This window comes from Hibiscus syriacus, unplaced genomic scaffold (assembly GCF_006381635.1).
Source record: "Hibiscus syriacus cultivar Baekdansim isolate YM2019G1 unplaced genomic scaffold, ASM638163v2 tig00002840_pilon, whole genome shotgun sequence".
NCBI classification, from domain to species: domain Eukaryota; kingdom Viridiplantae; phylum Streptophyta; class Magnoliopsida; order Malvales; family Malvaceae; genus Hibiscus; species Hibiscus syriacus.
Genome location: NW_024061947.1, coordinates 5,964,588 through 5,982,597, shown reverse-complemented (window position 1 = coordinate 5,982,597; position 18,010 = coordinate 5,964,588). Strand labels below are relative to the sequence as shown.

The window sequence follows — 18,010 nt, the reverse complement described above, 5'->3', positions numbered from 1 at the left end:
ATCATATCTCAATCAACATGTTAATGTTCATCTTAGATGATCGCCAAATTTTTTTACAAAAAATGATAACTTTGGAAATATGAATAGTCGGGTGACAATTTTGTAATTTTTAATAGTTGGGAGACTTAACAAAACAATTCCTATAATTGGGGAACTATTTTATAACTTTTGATAGTCGGGGGACTATTTGTGTATTTTACCCTAATTTTTAACCCAATTATACTACATTTTGTATTTGAGATTGGATAAGGGTTATGAAAATAGAATTGTTGAATTTTACTTTAAATATGAGTTGCGGTCACAACAAATGTCAATTATTTTCTATGAGATTGGACATGTTAGCTTATGAATAGGTTATATTAGAGGTTGAATTATATGTATTCTTCGGATGTAATTGTTCTAACTCAATATTTTAAGGGATAATAATATTTTTTAATCATTACGGTCACTCAATGGGTTCAAACAACTTATATTATATATATATATATATATATTTGACATTTGAGCACTTAGACTTTTATTATTTTTATTAAATAGAGAAATAATTATGTTCTCAGGGTAATTGTCTAAAATAAAGTTATTTTTGTCCTAAAATTAAATATTGAATAAAAATACTTAAAAAATAAGAATTAAAGTGACTATATAATCATATATTAAAGATCTTTTGGGTAAAATGTTTCAAAAAAAAGAGTTGAAATAATTATTTAATTAGCATTTTTTTGACATGATGCCTAATATACAAGAGTTTCGAAGAGAAAATGTTGCAGAGCCAAACTGAAACTTTTGTTAAAGTACAGGGGCTAAAACTAGTATTAAGACCTAGTCTAATTTGGATCCGATGGCGAGCAACGGTACCAAAAATAAGGCCAGAATGATGGTTGGTCGCGGAAGAATAAAATAGAAAGATTCTAAGTCAGGGTGTTGATAGGGTGATTAAGAGAAGATTTCATTTACCAAAACCCTATTAAATTTGGAGGAATGGCCCAAAAGAGAAGGTAAAGTGCGTGGTGATCGGAGCCGGAGTCGTGGGATTGGCAATGGTCAGAGAGCTTTTCGTTGAAGGGGAAAGAGGTTGTGGTCCTGGACTCTGCTTCCACCTTCGGAACCGCAACCAGCAGCCGCAACAGCGAGGTTATCCGATACGTTATTGGTTCGTTCTGTTATATTTATAACGGACTTGACAATTTAAAAATAATAAATAACTCCATATAGTCAACTGCAAGTGACTTGGAAATAAAAATTTATTAAAAAATATAAAAATCCCAAAAGTTTTACGTGTCTTCTTCTTCTTCAATCCCATCAAACCAATGTTATTACAAATTTCGTTCATGCACAGTTACGTGATCAACGCAACGAACAAGAGCGGGAAGTGAACTAACCTGGATAACCCAGCCGCTTAGGATTGATTAACATAGAACAACCCAAAACCAAACAAGTAGAGGATCTATGCAAACAAAGTAAAATTTCCGTAAAAATGGTCAACAGAAATCAAGAGTAAAACAGTTGAACTTTTTATGCTAACATCAACTGCAATGAAGACGTTCGAGCCTTAAGTAGTGCACATCATTCATTCTTTCTGCTCACATCTATATTCCCTCTAAGCATCTCAATGCGATAAATTTTTCGGGTTAAAGGCTTCACTATTTTAAAAGTAAGTGCTTACCCCACAGCAGCAAAGATGCAGAAGCCAATACGAACCTATAGACAAAAAATAAAAAGTGAGAAGAGGAAGAATCGACCAAATGACAAAGCACTTTCTTTACTGTATTAGTCATAAGGGATGATTGTTGATTAGCGAGGAACATGAACATCTAAATTTAAGAAAATGACAACGAAAGTTGGCATTAGAGGCAAGCCAACGTTTAAAAATGATATGCAAAACTGAACTATGATATAAAGGAACAGAGTGGAGTATGTCGAGTACCTAGAAGCATGATACAATGGATGATTAATCTTGGAAATCTCGGACATGGATAGAAGAAAAAGGCCTTTGGTATGGAACAGGTGCACGTTCAATGACACGCTAAGCCCTTCCTTGGAACTCAAGGTCAATTTTATATCACTCGAACCGGCTCGTTAAACTGTTTTCAGGGTTCCGAGTCAACAAAAGAAACGGAATTCATTGCATGGTCAATAACTGCTTATCTGTAACAGGCGAGGATTGGTTTTGTCTTGGATCTGAGGTGGGTACTTGGATCTGAGTTTGGTCTTGGAGTTGAACTGGTTCCAAGTTTAACTTAGTAGATTGTTTACCCCATATGTGTCATTTTCTTTATTGAATGCAGAGAGCTCTCAGTGGTTAGTTTTTTTTTTTTTTTTTTTTGGGGGGGGGGGGTTAATGGAGCTTTGCTGGTTTGAGATTTTATTTTCTTGGAATTTATTTGGATTTTTTTGGTCATTTCAGTTTCTTGAATGTGGCGTGGTTGATGGTGGCATTGTCCATTAATGAGTTATACACGTGAGTTTTTCGGGGTTTTTTCTTCATTTTTTAATTGTCAACTCAGAGTTTCATTAACGAGTTAACTAGAGTTAACGTTCAAGAGATTAAAATTAAATGGATCGATAACATAATGGACCAAACACACTTAATTAAAAAATCGATGACTAAAGTCGATTAAACCGAAAATAAAAGGAAGCAACAAAGAGACAGAGGAAAAAAACGCAAATCTGCCCAATCACAAAAAATATATAAAAAAAAAATACACGAAAAACACCCAAGCCCAAAAGAATTTTTCCCTAGAAAATTTCATCTGATACTATGTTGAAAATAGGGAAAGAAAATACTGAATACTATTTTTATATGTCAATCTTATCTTTTTTTTTTTCCTTTCTTTCATAAACTTACACTACAAATAGTTTATATAAAAACTAATTATCTAACTGAGCTAACTACCCATATTAATCGTCTAACCATATAATCAACTTTAAATTCTCGACAAAATCACTCAATTAATTCTATTCTATGTATAATCAAAGACAGACATTTATCATTTGAGCCCTTAGACTTTAAGATTTTTATGGTGTTATTTCTTTCAGCTGTTATTAATAACTTTGAACCAAAAAATTTGTATACGTAGAAATATCGATTTTCAGTCAAGTGAATAAGTAATAATATCAACATCACCTTTGTATCATTTTCACTTTAGTCACATAAAAATAAAGATTCTCCCATATGATCGGATTGCCTAAAAGGGAAAGAGAAAATAAATGGTGAAGAATCAGTTCAGCTCCAAATATGTAGTATGTTTGGTGTTTTCCATACTTGTGAATCTGCTGCTTATCATCAGTATTTATGTGGGTAATCCCCTGTTGAGGTTGAGCTCAACAGTAGCAGTTGAAGCCAAAGCAGTGACAAAAATAAACTGTTCAGGGCATGGAAGAGCCTACTTAGATGGGTTGGTTGGTGATGAAAATGAACCGGTTTATGAAATGCAACACATTTTATACAGGCACCCACTGCTCTCATTTCCTACCTCATTGCACAGCAAACGCCAATAGGTATCACTTTGCTACTGCTACACATAATATGATAGAGTTGTGCACCTTAAAATTTGAATTTCTTTTTATTATTTATCTATTTTATTAATGATGTTTATTCTTAAATTTTATTTATGCTCATTCTATACTGAATTTTTATTATTATTAATATGTGCGTTCACCCTCAAAATATTTTTTGATTCGTCACTAAGCGTCACTGCCATTGTTTCATATATTCATTTCCTAAGTTTACAAGGTAGGACAAATTTAAGACCATATAAACGAAGTCTGAAGGTCTAAATTATTACGATCAGGGATGGACCCAGAGGGGCGAGTGGAGGCAACCACCTGAAAATTTAAAATTATCATATATTTAGATTTTTTTCTATGTATTTTTTTATTAAAAAATTGTTTTCTCCCCTGAAATAATATAAATTCAATGTGTCTCCGGATATAAAATATTGCCTCCATCTCTCACTATGATGATATCATCAGAACCCACACTCACAAAATAAGAAGAAGAAAAAAAGAAGTTAACCGAGTTGGGTTTAGAAGTATATTTTAACTGAACCGATTAATGAGTTTTTATGTTAATATCAATTTAAAGTAAAACCACTTTCAAATAAATGACAGAATCAAAGTACATAATTAGTAGTGCATCGTAATGAGAAAATAATATTACCAAATACATAATTATTAGTACAACACATTTAACTAATGATATTATGGGAGTATTGTAATATATTAAAACAACAATATTGTTTAAGTACATAATAATTATTAAACATCGCATTAAAATCACATAGCTTTAACTTTGGATAAATTTGTATCAGTAAAATTTTTCAATTCTTTGACAATCTCATCAAATTTTTCACATCATCCTACATATAGAAATGCCCAATCAGGGATGTGAAATAAGGTAATCGTTCAGGTTTTAGTCAAATCTTGTTATGTTAGGTCAAATCAGATACATGTCATGTTAAGTCAATTTGATGGTTCTACTCGGATTAGGTTGAGTCCAAATCGGGTTAATTTCAGTTCGAATCGATGTCAGTTCAGGTCAAAATGGTTTAGGTCTAACGCAGTTAAATACCAGGTTAATTCAGGTTCAGATGGACTTCAGTCGGATCTCATTCAGATTGGGTCACATCATTAATAAACAAAATTCAGCTCGGATCTTACTGTGTACGGATTGAGTTCAGGTTGGGCTATTTTAGGGTTAATTATTATTTTTTTCTTTCATGAACGACAAATTGTAATTTATAATTGTACATGATTTGGAGTAAATTGTAAAAAATATAAATAATTATGGGTCAATTTTAATAAAAAAAATATAATTTTAAGGACTAATTGAATAAACATGAAATTAAAAACAATAATTTAATTAAATTAAACAAAACGCAAGGATGAGGGATCAAATCGAAATAATTATAAAATGTTAAGTTGAAATTAATATAAAAATTGTCAAAATTGAATCCATTTAAAAAGATGTTGAAAAAAAGTTTAAAGGGTTTGGAGATTATTATATAATTTATAGAGTTTGAAATGAAGTTTATTATTTGATTTATTGGGTTTGAAATAAATTATAAAAATATAAATAAGTATGAGCCAATTTCATATACAAATATAATTTTAAGGACTAAATTGAACAAATATAAAATTACAAGTTAAGATTTAAATAAATTAAACAACATATAGGGATCAAATCAAAATCATTGTAACATGTGAAGCTGAAATTAATATAAAAAAGGATTGAATTGCATTCATTTCAAAAGTTGAGGAACAAAAGTTTAAAAGGTTTTGGATTTTATAACATAATTTTAAGGACTAAATTGATTAAACATGAAATTACAAACTATAATTTAAATAAATTAAACAACAATTAAGGATCAAATTAAAAGAATATATATATATATATATATATATATATATATATATATATAGTTTTTTGGCAGCAGCCGAGGCACCAACAAAGTTTAGGATCCGATGATGAACGTGTCTGGGGTTCTGGGCAATATTCTGCGCCTCCATGAAATCCCAAACCCTTTTACGAATGACCCATTTCCAAGCTCTGGGATCATCTTCTGTTCCTGCGGTAGTTTCCGTCATTGATTTGGAAGTGTGGGCCATTGATTCTCGAGCCTTGGCGTCCAGCCTCAACCTCTCGACTTCATATGCCAACTCATCTAACACCTTAGCATCGGAATTATAATTTGTCCCTTGGGGCCTGAAAGTGAAGGGATTTAGTTTTTGATTGGGAAACAGGTAGCAGGTGCGATTGTGGGTAAATGGGGTTGGTAATCGGATCATAGATGACGAGTCCATGGGAATGCAAGTCCCGGTAAAAACGGCGATTTGACCAAACTGACACCCTTTAATCGAATATCTCTCTTTTTAGCACCGTTTGACCTATATTTCCCGAAGTGGCACCCTTTCGGTTGAGGTGACGAAAGACGCATCCCTGGAGACGCGCTTTATCTGATTTTACGCTGAGTTGGATGTCACGTGTGAAAGGCGTATACCCGAGGACGCACCTTCACAGGGTTTTGCTGATTCAGTTGCTACATGGTATTTTTTTAATAATAAAATTTTTATTTTTATTGTTATTATAAATTAGTAATATATTATGTAAATTGTTTCAGTTATAATTTAATAATTATCGAATGTATTTTTTAATTTGTGTTAAAAGTGGAGTGTATTATCCACATTAATCGGATAGAACAACAGATTAAAACTAGTTTTTATTTTATTGTAGTTATATGAAAAATGTATAAAATTATTATATTACACGTATGGTTATATTATTATTTTTTATTTTGATTATCAATCTATTAATTTTATCACTTAATTATTTAAATATTATCAATCTAATCATCTGTTATTATTATTTAACCAAAATATTGATGCATAAGTTAATAAAATTAGTATAATTACACATTTAATCTGATATTATTATTATACATTGAGAAATTATAGAAAATGCAATTACATTTAAATATTAAAAACAAAAACATTCATTTAAATAGAATATTAGGTTACATAAGGGTTAACGGTTATGTGATGATAATAGAGATGCACATTTTTTTCTATTGTGTCCTATGTTTCTACAATGCCCACATCGTTTTTGTTCTGTTGACTTCTCCCGAATATCCATATCACAATGTATTCTAGTAGATTTTGGACGATCTGAGTCCCTCAATAGCAATGGATCTGGTACAATTGTAAGCCAAGTTTGAATCTCATCTGGGTCTCTTTCGTTTCCTATGGGCGGAAACTCAAATTCATATACCTTGAATACTTGTGAAAGTTAATATATGAGATCAACATAATTTTTTTAGTCCAAATGCGAATGTGAGCAAGCTGCAATGACATGAGAGCATGGATATTTGAGTGCTTGAAAGAAACCACAATCGCACCACCTCTCATGCAGATTAACTCTGAAAGAGTTAGCTTCAATCCCTTGCAACGGACGTGGCATTCCGATTACACGAAACAATTCACGGGTGCGAGAAAAATTTGTAACCAACATCCCATTTGATGCAACCACTTTTTTCTGTAAATCAGCTACTAGTCTTGGGTGGTAAATATGATCGTTTTGCATCCAAGTAAGAGCTTGTCCATCGAGCTTTGTAAAGAGTTGACCCAAACGAAAATAAGTCGTTTTGACCAATACCGTGACTGGTAAATGACGTGCCCCCTTTAAGGTTGAATTTATTGCTTCAGCCAAGTTTGTTGTCATATGACCATAGCGATACCCCCCGACATACGCATTTGTCCACATTTCTTTGTTGATGTCCATAATGTACTCGCACCCCTTCTTATTTTTGCCAAACAACTCTTGTAGCATTGACTCAAACCTTTGAGGTAAGAGTTCGTAACCTAAGCCATTAGGAATATGAAATAGTTAATATGAAGTATAAATAAGTAATACGAAAATGATAGAAAAATTGGGGAAAAGTAACATACCTATCCGCACGACTAATTGACGTTAATCGTTCTTCTTGTATTTTCCGTAATAGTTTGCAGCAATATGACGGACATAATAACGATGTTGAACATGTGGAGGTCTATACATTGTACCAAAAGAGTCCATTGCTGCTTTTATCTCGACTCCTCGGTCTGAAATAATCCATACTCGTTCCCTGGTGACAACATGTAAACGTAAATTTTTAAGGAAAAAAGCCCAAGAATCAATGTCTTCTCCTTAAACGAGGGCAAACACAGCGGGAAGAATATTGCAGTTTCCATCTTGGACCACAACCAATAATAAAACTTCTTGTTATTCCCATACAAGAAAGTACCATCAATTTGGACAACTGGTTTACAGTACTTGACTGCATTAATACACTGAGGGTAAGTCCAAAAGACACGGTAGAATTGGCAGCGATCACGAACCACTCAATCATTCACGTAATGATGTTTAGTTTCGAACTCAACAATTGTCCCGGGATTGAGTCTTTGCACAACATGAAACCAACTGGGCAGCTCGTTGTAAGATGAATCTCATTCGCCATGAAGTTTGCAAATGACATTCAGTTTTGCCAACCAAGTTTTTTTATATGAGACGGTGTACCCATATTGTGATTGTATAGTAGAAATCAACACTGCAATAACTATATGAGAGCTTTGCTTCACAATGGGCATGATTGCTTGGCAAATAATGTTGGAGTCCAAGTTGGGATTATCCTGGTTTATACCTCTTGCACAACACGTATGAGGACCGTTTTATCTGGTTAGTTCCCATAAGTTGTTCTTCCTCTTCCTCTTTGATACACGAACCATCCATTGATATCCGTTTTCACGTTAGACGTAGTAGCAGACATATTTCTCTGTGTTAGATCGGTCAACTCGGGACTGAACTGAGTTACGAATATTGTAACTCTTTATTGCCATCATTGCTTCTTCATTCGATGCGAACTCCATTCCAATATGTAAATCACAGTCATTAACTGTTGATTGAAGTCCATAGTTGCCAACATCAGGAAGATCCGGAAATTCAGGCTCATTCATTGCATCATAATCAGCCCCATACATATGTGCAGGAGGTTCGGCTGGTGTTGTATTTATTGGAACGTCATCCTCGTCATCATCAGAATGTACGTTAAACTGTGGTGAGTTAGGTTCAACGAATAATCCCGTTTCAGCACCATCTGCACCTGGCTCCCGAAGAGGTTCTTCTGGTGGAGATGATGGTTCCTCCGATAATCCAATGTTGAGGTCAAATAAGTTCCCGCTTGTTTGTCCTCCCCTTGAACTTGAGGCCATTGTATTATGTGGGATGTGAATAGACTGCCGTCTCGTTGACATTTTCATATGTAAGTTGAAAACATTGGCAGATGAATGTCTGCCCCTTGAAGTAGAAGAGATGTTGTCATATGGATTATTGGTGAAACCACGTGGGTTGAGATCATAAGCAATTGCAGATGAATGCCTTCATACTGAACTTGATGGCATGGCATCTGGTGTTGGATCCACCATTAATGATGTGAAATCATTACATATCAGTTGTGTCGGGCTATCAACTTGATCAGCTTGATATACAATGCCAAAGTGAGAGGAATATGAGAGACCACGAGAAGCACAAACCTCAATAAAAGTGGCATACATTTCAATAAGAGATTGTGAACTTCCCATATGAGCATCAACCATCATAGAAATATCATCATCGTTTGAAAGCTGAAATGATGTATACGTGAGCATAAAAAGTTCAGTAGGAAATCTGTACTGAAGTGAAGATAGTCTTCTTCGGCCTGCTACACAAATTTTTAACGAAAGTTTTATGATTAACTCCTCAAGAATGATGTTTCTCTTCAAGGTTAAGGGGATATAATGATCTGACTCAAAAACAACCCCCTCTTCAGCTTGTTTAATTTCTCCATCATACAAAACAATAGCAGAAAGATGACTTATTTTCAGAGAATAAAGGATTGAGATTTTTGAGAAATTTAGAGTTTGAGAATTTCAAAGTTTGTGAACTGAAGTTTGTTTTGAAAGTTTATAATACGTTGCATGGAATAATGTCTATAATTGGGGTACTATTCATGTGAAGGCGCGTTCCCGGGGGCGCGCCTTCCATTATTTTGTCAGAGAATATGATATCATTGCCCTATTATGTCACTTATGTCCCCCGGGAACTATTCATGTCAATTCCTATTGTTCCTTAGGGGACCATGAAAGCGCGTTCCCGGGGGCGCACCTTCCATTATTTTGTCAGAGAATATGTTATCATTACCCTATTATGTCACTTATGTCCCCCGAGAACTATTCATGTCAATACCTATTATTCCTTAAGGGACCGTGAAGGCGTATTCCCCGGGGCGCACCTTCCATTATTTTGTCAGAGAATATGTTATTATTGTCCTATTATGTAACTTATGTCCCCGGGAACTATTCATATCAATACCTATTATTCCTTAGGGGACCGTGAAGGCGCATTCCCGGGGGCACGCCTTCTATTATTTTGTCAGAGAATATGTTATCATTAGCCTATTATGTCACTTATGTCCCCCGGGAACTATTCATGTCAATACTTATTATTCCTTAGGGGACCGTGAAGGCGCGTTCCCGGGGGCGCGCCTTCCATTATTTTGTCAGAGAATATGTTATCATTGCCCTATTATGTCACTTATATCCCCCGGGAACTATTCATGTCAATACCTATTATTCCTTAGGGGACTTTAAAGCGCGTTCCTGGGGATTTATAGATGGATGGTGAAATCAGGTAAATTATAACCAAAATTTAACTTCTTTTGGAAGTTCAGCAAGTTAAGGATAAAATTATACATATAGATAAATTTAAGTTCATAACTTAAATTAAAACGTTATGTGAAGTTTGAATAAATTAGATAAAATGTTATGGATAAATTGAATAAATGTGAAGTGATAAGTTTATTGTGACATTGAAATTGTATGGAATTAACATCGACATGTTTTTACGAATAAATGTGAAGTGATAAGTTCATTTTAATGTACACGTTTTAATATATATGTTAATGATAAAATCATATGTATGGATAAATTTAATTTCAATTTAAGTACTGTGAACTATAATTGGAATATAACTTTTAATTTCGAATACAATTGGAATATTAAGTTGAATTTAATGCTAAATTTCGAATACTATAATTTATATTTTAAATTTAAATTTCGAATAATATTATTTGTATTTTAATTTTAAATTTCGAATACTATAATTTGTATTTTAAAAACATTTATTAAACATTTAATGTTAAATTTGAATAAAAAATAACATTAAAAATATTGGTAGTAACAACAATGAAACATTTAAATAACATAACCAAATTACATAAATTTCTGAAATATAACTATTTAAATAACATTAAAATACAACTGGATCACCGATGTCGTCTTTTCGAATGAGTTTCACATGGCGGTGGTTGTCTATTTCGCGGAGGATTTCTTCGTGAAACTTGTTCTTCAGTCTCCACATCTTCACTATCATCATCATCGGCATTTTCTTCATTTGGCGTAGATGACGCTGAAGAGGCTGAAGGGTATGTATAAAATAACGACCCTGGAGGAGTGCTAGTAACCATCCCACCGCTCCCCGGGAACTGTGAAAACTGTAGAAACATTGGCATCGATGTCTGTGATCCAGATGGAGATTGAGGTGTCTGATGAGAAGCACCACCAGCCAAATAAGATGCATATGAACCATATGTTGGATCATTAAACATAGCCGTATATGCACCTCCATATGGTATAAAATCCTACGGGCTAGGCATGTAACCTGGTGGGCTAGGAATGTAACCCTGCGGAGATGACATATGAACTGGTGGGCTTGGCATATACCCCTGAGGAGATGGCATCTGAAGTGGAGGGCTGGGCATGTACCATTGTGGCATCGGTGGATAAAGATGTTGTGGTGGAATTGTTGCAGAACCGGTAGCACCTTCTCTCCATCCATGCGTCGGGTACGATGATATTGAGACGGTTGACGTATTTCTCGGCGCCTAGGAATGCTAACCCCTCGTGCTTCCGCCGAAAGTAGAAACAACTTCCCTTTTCATTAAACCAATCCATATAGTTATCCGTAACCATATGACCAGTTTCAACGTAATATTGTCGAGGGGCCAACTGTGCATACCGGTTCTCCCAAAGCGCAATCCAATCTCTGTGTCTCACCACCCAGTTAACATCTTTCTTTCCTCGTCTATTTATGTTATACACATCTAAATTCCTAGGTGCTCCAGGAATATAATGCGTACAAATCAACTGGATGCCACTCAATAATAGTATAACATATAAGAGGTATAACCGATATCCAAACTTCTAATGACCCACCAAGGTGGGGTGGGATGCAAGCATTCACTTCATCGCTCGCATACGGTATCTATTGAAACTGAAATATAAATATACAATTCAAATAAATAAAATATTCTAATTATATCTAGCATTTTAAATTAAAATATTAATATTTAAACAGGTGTAAAAACATACCTCAGACCCAGCTTTTGTATCAATAAATAGACGAATTTCCTTTAACCCAGTAGGTATACTTCTATGGTTCTTTCTTTTCATCGACCACCTATGAAATATAATATAAACTAAATATCACCCTATTTAATTAAAAATATTTAAATCAAAATTTAGTTCGATAATTACCTCAACAATAAGGGAAATACGTATGGTTCATTCACGATCGAGCATAAGAAAGGCATGCTGAACCACACCCATGATTGCAGAAGCAGGAGACATCCACCGATAGCAGTTTTCTTATAATTCGTCGCCCGGCACATTTCTCTAAAGAGAAATGCCGAAACTGCAGCGCCCCAACTATATCTTCCAGCTTCATCAAAATCGATCAGATGTCGCAACCACATACAATGCACCTGGTTGCGAGATTTGTCGGGCATCAATATTCTTCCAATTATTCATAGAATATATGCCCGAGCACATGCATTTGCTTGATCCTCTGAAGCATTTCATTTGAAACCTCAAAATTAGATTTCAACCAAGATAAAGCTATTTTACCTCCATTAAACTCTAGCGGAGTAGTTCCAAAATAATCAATGCACATTGACTGCCAATCACCATCCGCCATACCACACATCATATTTCCGTCGACGGGAAGCCCTAAATGCACAGTGACATCCTCCAATGTAATTGTAGCCTCTCCACATGGAAGGTGAAAAGTGTGTGTCTCGGGCCTCCACCTCTCAATTAATGCAGAAATTATGACATGTTCGAGTTTGTAACCGCCAATAATTGTTGCAATATATCCGAACTCGGAAGAAGCCAAATATGACAAAATACGTTCCGGTGTCGGTATACGTGAATTTTTAATAAATGTCTCTAAAATACGATTAGTATCATAAATAATATGCATTATAAAAAATTAAAATTAATATAAATTCATAATAAATTTAAATTAAACATAACAATAAATATTAACATTAATTATAAAAAAATATTATCATATTGCTAAAATGTCTGGAGATATGGTCGGCATCCAATCGCAGCAGCATTTCACTTTCCATTATAACTGTAGACAAAAAAAATAATTAGCACAAAAAATAATTAATTAATAAATTTAAATAAATAATAATTATATAAATATTATTTTAATAAAAAATAATATTTATATAATTATATTAATATAAAATATAATAACTATTTAAAAATAATAATAACTGAAAAATAAATTTCTTACTACTAATAAGAAGTTTAAAACTCAAAGATTTGGAGAATTTGAGTTATATAAGAGAGGAGAAGATGATTTTGGTGTGAAAAATGAGGGGAGGTTGAGGGGGTTTATATATGAGGAGGAGGAGGGGTAGTTGGGGAAAAATCGAATGAGCATTTAAGACATTTAATGAAATGCGCGTCCCCGGGGATGCGCCTTTCACACGTGGCAACTGAATCAACAAAACCCTGTGAAGACGCATCCCCGGGGATGCGCCTTTCACACGTGGCATCTAACTCGGCGTAAAATCAGATAAAGCACGTCCCCGGGGATGCGCCTTTCGCCACCTCAGCCGAAAGGGTGCCACTTCGAGAAATATAGATCAAACGATGCTAAAAAGGGAGATATTCGGTTAAAGGGTGTCAGTTTGATCAAATCGCCGGTAAAAACGAACCACGTAGGTATGCATGCATGTGTAGTGATGAGAGAGAAAGTGATAAGGATTGAACGGCTCAGATCCGACTTGATTAATGCCCCCAAACCCCCCAAAAAAAAGGTCTTCTTTTAATCTAATGTTTGTTTATTTTCATCCATACTTTTTTTAAATAATCCGGAGTAATTACAAACTAATGCTATTTGTTCACATGTACTTCGTAAAAAATTGAAAATTTTATCAATAGTTGATTTTTTAAACACCGAGTTGTTTAAAAGATATTCAATTTTTTAAAACTAAATTATACACCACACCATGAGAAAATTGATAACAACATACATACATGTAACTAAAATTTATTAGCGTAAGAAAGCTTCTACATAGTGCATGAATTTGAGGGAAAGATTAGATAAAATCTACGAATCATTGGTGGTTTCTATCAAAATCTACGTCTATAGAAGACTCTTTAAGGTTTCAAATGTGGAGAAATTCAACATTACATTGGTTATCAGCCTTGAGCAATCTCCTTCTCCTTGGCTTTGCACAATTCATCAGCTGACTTCACAAACTTTTTAGTCAACTCGTCAATCTGCACAAGATTTTCAAACATCAATGGATGCATTGCTCACTCACTAATCTATAACTTCAATAAACTTATTAAACCCCAATGAAACTAACTCACTTCTTTCTCCAATCTCTTGGCCTCATCCTTGGGGAAACTAGAACTCGCTTTCTTTATCGAATCCAGTGCCTGTAAAGCAACCAAAATGATAAGTTGTAGCAACTGCTCTCCTCCATCTCCAGCATCGAAATCTACTTTGACAAAAGTGGTATTCCTTTTTCGTTAACCATCGCACCACACTCGAAAAAAAGGAAAAACTACTGCTTTCCTTGAGGTTGCCATAGATAACTTTAAAAGGTAAAAGGATTCAATATCTTAGGTATACTACAAAGGATAAAGTGCAGGCAATGTGTGTAGAATTACCAAATTATGAACCTTTGAACCATAGCTGGGGGAAACTTTTAATATAACAAGGGATATCACATTCAAAACTGGACATTTCATTTTAAAAGCTTCAACCACTCGAATGTCAGAACTCAGAATTACTTCCATTGCATTTTATTTCCCGTTAAAAATAAAATTAGAGATAATGGGTTTGAAACATAAATAACTTATCAGTTATAAAAAATACATTGTATGATACCTTTTGTCGAGCCTTTCTTATGCTTTGCTTAACATCTTCAGAAGACTTGGCAACGACCTTGCACATAGCCTGCAGTAGTGCAAGAATATCTTAGCAATGAACAGCATAGATGAATGCGAAATAAGAAGTGAAAAAATGGTCAAGACAATCCAAAACTAACCTGCATATGCTCTTTTGTTAATCTGGTTATCAAAAAAAAAAACATAATAACTACATCAGTTGAGAGACCATAAAGTGTACTTGCAAATGATAACGATCAAGCATGAAAAATAAAAAGAAAATATTAATCGCAGATAAATAACAATCAATCTAATCAGATTAGAACATACTAATTGTACATAGATTGCACTTAATTTGTAAGCATTATTACATTGGTAATCAAACCAAACGCTTCAACTTCCAATACTAACTACCAAATACTATAAGCTATTAAATTAGAAAGAATTATTCAGAGTAAACACTTACGGTGGAATAACGGCGACCAACCGTTCACCATCCACCTTTGGATTTAAGCCTAATGGAGATGAAACAATGGCCTTCTCTAATGCTTTCAGAGTCTGCAAAAAAAAAAAACTTTTGTTATTCAACGTGCTCTAGACAGAATATTATCAATGGCTGCAGTTTTCTTTGGATCAAAAACAGAACAGGAAAAAAAGGGCATTATGTTTGTTTCATCATTTTGCTCAAAAAGATGGACTAAACACAGACACAAGAAAAAGTTTTATGTTAAAAATGAGAATTCTGAAATATTTAAAAAAAATTAATGACTATTTTTTGTGATAAAAACTCGTTTGGGGGGGGGGGGGGGGTTGACATAGAAGAGGCTTGTGCTCTTACATTTGGATCATACGGATTCACCGACAAAGTTTTTGAATCTATAACAGAAACAACAGCTAAGTGGTTCAGCTGCATCTTTACACCTTCCGTCTCAACAATAATATGGTCAAGCATTCCTGTAGAAATTCATTTAAAATTGTTTTATTTTTAAACCACTATACTAGAAACAAAACAAAATTTTATAAAATGGAAATAAATTCAATTAAACCAGAAATATACCTGCAGAAGCTCTTCCTGTTCTCAATTTGGCTAGCTCCCGCGATAAGGCCAATATTGCAGCATCCATCTGTGATGAAGCACTTGCTTTAACAGAAGGCCCAATATCGGGAGCCAGTTCCATTGTACTCCCACCAGAATCATCCTCTGACAATGCAAATTAAGGGAAATCACTACCAAATAAAACCATTTCTTCTAGTTTTAATTAAGCATTGTGATCCAGATAAAATAATCCAATTCATATTTTCATAAGAAACTAATCCCTAGATTCCAGTTTTATTTCAAAAAAGAGAGACCATATTAGAAAAACAACATGCAACCCATAAAAAAAACAACGAAAAGATCACAAAAAACAACCACTTTTCACAACAAATCAACAAACAATTAAAAAAACAGCTTTTTAGCTCTGAATAAGTAAGATGGGTTATAAATTACTGGATCTTTTGCCTTTGGCAAAACCTCGTCGAGAATCTCCGAGTAAAGCAAAGGAAGGGAAAGGAGTGCTGTTTTGGGAATGGAGGATTTGCTGGTTATGAGAAATAAGAAGGTGAGAGATGTCGTGGGTTTGGGTGTTTGAGCCCCTAAGATACAGTGCTGTTTGTATCGTGTTTCTTAATCTCATTGCTCGTCTAAGATACAAAGCCATTGTTTCCTCCCTCTCTGTCCTTCTTCTCTGTTTCCGTCTCAGTTTCTGAGCTTTCAAGTTATTTACTCGGGTTTAGGGTTTTAGTTTTGTCAGTGAAAGTAATCTAGGCTTCGGGTTTTTAATTTTGATATTTTTTTACGATAATAATTATGTTTAACACCGGTTAACTGTATTAGAGGTCCTTGTTCTATATCAAAAATATGTATGTTAGTTCTTTTATTGTAAAAAAAACAATATTTTAGTTCTATATACTTGTAAAAAAATGAGTAAACTATACCATTAACCACTAAACTATTTAACCCTTTTACTTTTATCACCGATCTTTTAATTTTATCAATCAGATCATCAAACTATTCAAATGATGTCAATCAAGTCACTTGCCGTTAATTTTTAATAAAAAGCGATGATGTGGCAGTTAACACAATTGGTATAATTCTACATTTGATCCTCAATATTTATACATTCAATCAATTTGGCCCTAAATATTATTTACTTCAGTAAATTTAATTCACCAATTAAATGGTGACACATGTCACCATTAGATAAAATTGTTTTTACTATAATTTAAATTTATTTAAACTATAGCTGGGTATATATTTTATATATATTAAGATTAATTTATACGATATTAAAAAAAGTTAAATTTAAGATTTATATATTTTAAAATAAAATAAATATTTTTTTTCATATTTACATTTAAAGATTATATATAAACTGATCTTTTTTGTTCAACTGATGATTTTATTTTTTATGTTAAAAATAAAAAGGATAAATCATTTATATTTTATTAACTTTTTATTATATATAAAATGTGCAATTTAAAAACTACACGATCTAATAAAAAATAACTAAAATATAAATGATTTATTTTATTTATAAATCATAAATTTAATTTTTTAAAATATTATAAATGAAGAAAAATATGTAAATCTTATATTTATTTTTTAATAATGTATAAATTAATCTTAATATATATAGAATATATACCCAGCTATAGTTCAAAAATAAGGTTTATTCTAGTGGTTTGGTGATTTAAAGTACTTCACCTAGCTTAGGTTTAAATCTCTCTGACATTTTTATTTCTTTTCTCTAGCATTAACTAAATTATAAAATATATAAAGTGTTGTGTAAATTCTCTCCCCAAATGTCGGGTTTGGCTCGGTGGTAAGGCTTCTCTATTTTGCTCCATTTGTCCTAGGTTTGAATCTCCCCCATGCCCCTTTTCTAATTATATTTGTCATTTGATTTTTATTGAATAAGAAATTAACGTCAATTGACTTGATTCACATCATTTAAATAATTTTATGATCTGATTGACAAAATTAAAATATCGTTGGCAAAAGTAAAAAGGCTAAATAATTTAGTAGTCAATGGTATAACTTACCCAAAAAAATTAATATTTTGGTTCAATATTTTAAAGTAAGCAAATAAGAATGATTTATAATGGTAACTTTTATTGTCGATCGACTTTATCTAATCTTAACACTTTTATATTTTTAAGAAAAATCGAATTTTGAACAGAGATTGGATGGTTTTTATTATTAAAAAAA

General features: G+C 33.3%; 1 protein-coding gene across 1 annotated transcript; it reads right to left on the bottom strand.

The window, feature by feature from the left end:
• Positions 1-13,875: 13,875 nt before the first annotated feature.
• On the bottom strand, positions 13,876-16,538 carry LOC120155636 (ribosome-recycling factor-like). Its single transcript, XM_039167145.1, has 8 exons — positions 16,250-16,538; positions 15,818-15,961; positions 15,599-15,714; positions 15,227-15,318; positions 14,922-14,943; positions 14,762-14,830; positions 14,239-14,307; positions 13,876-14,145 (listed from the first exon to the last, which is right to left on the bottom strand). The coding sequence occupies exons 1-8, from the start codon at positions 16,458-16,460 to the stop codon at positions 14,065-14,067; spliced, it is 804 nt and encodes a 267-aa protein (XP_039023076.1). The 5' UTR covers positions 16,461-16,538; the 3' UTR covers positions 13,876-14,064.
• Between the last annotated feature and the right edge of the window lie 1,472 nt (positions 16,539-18,010).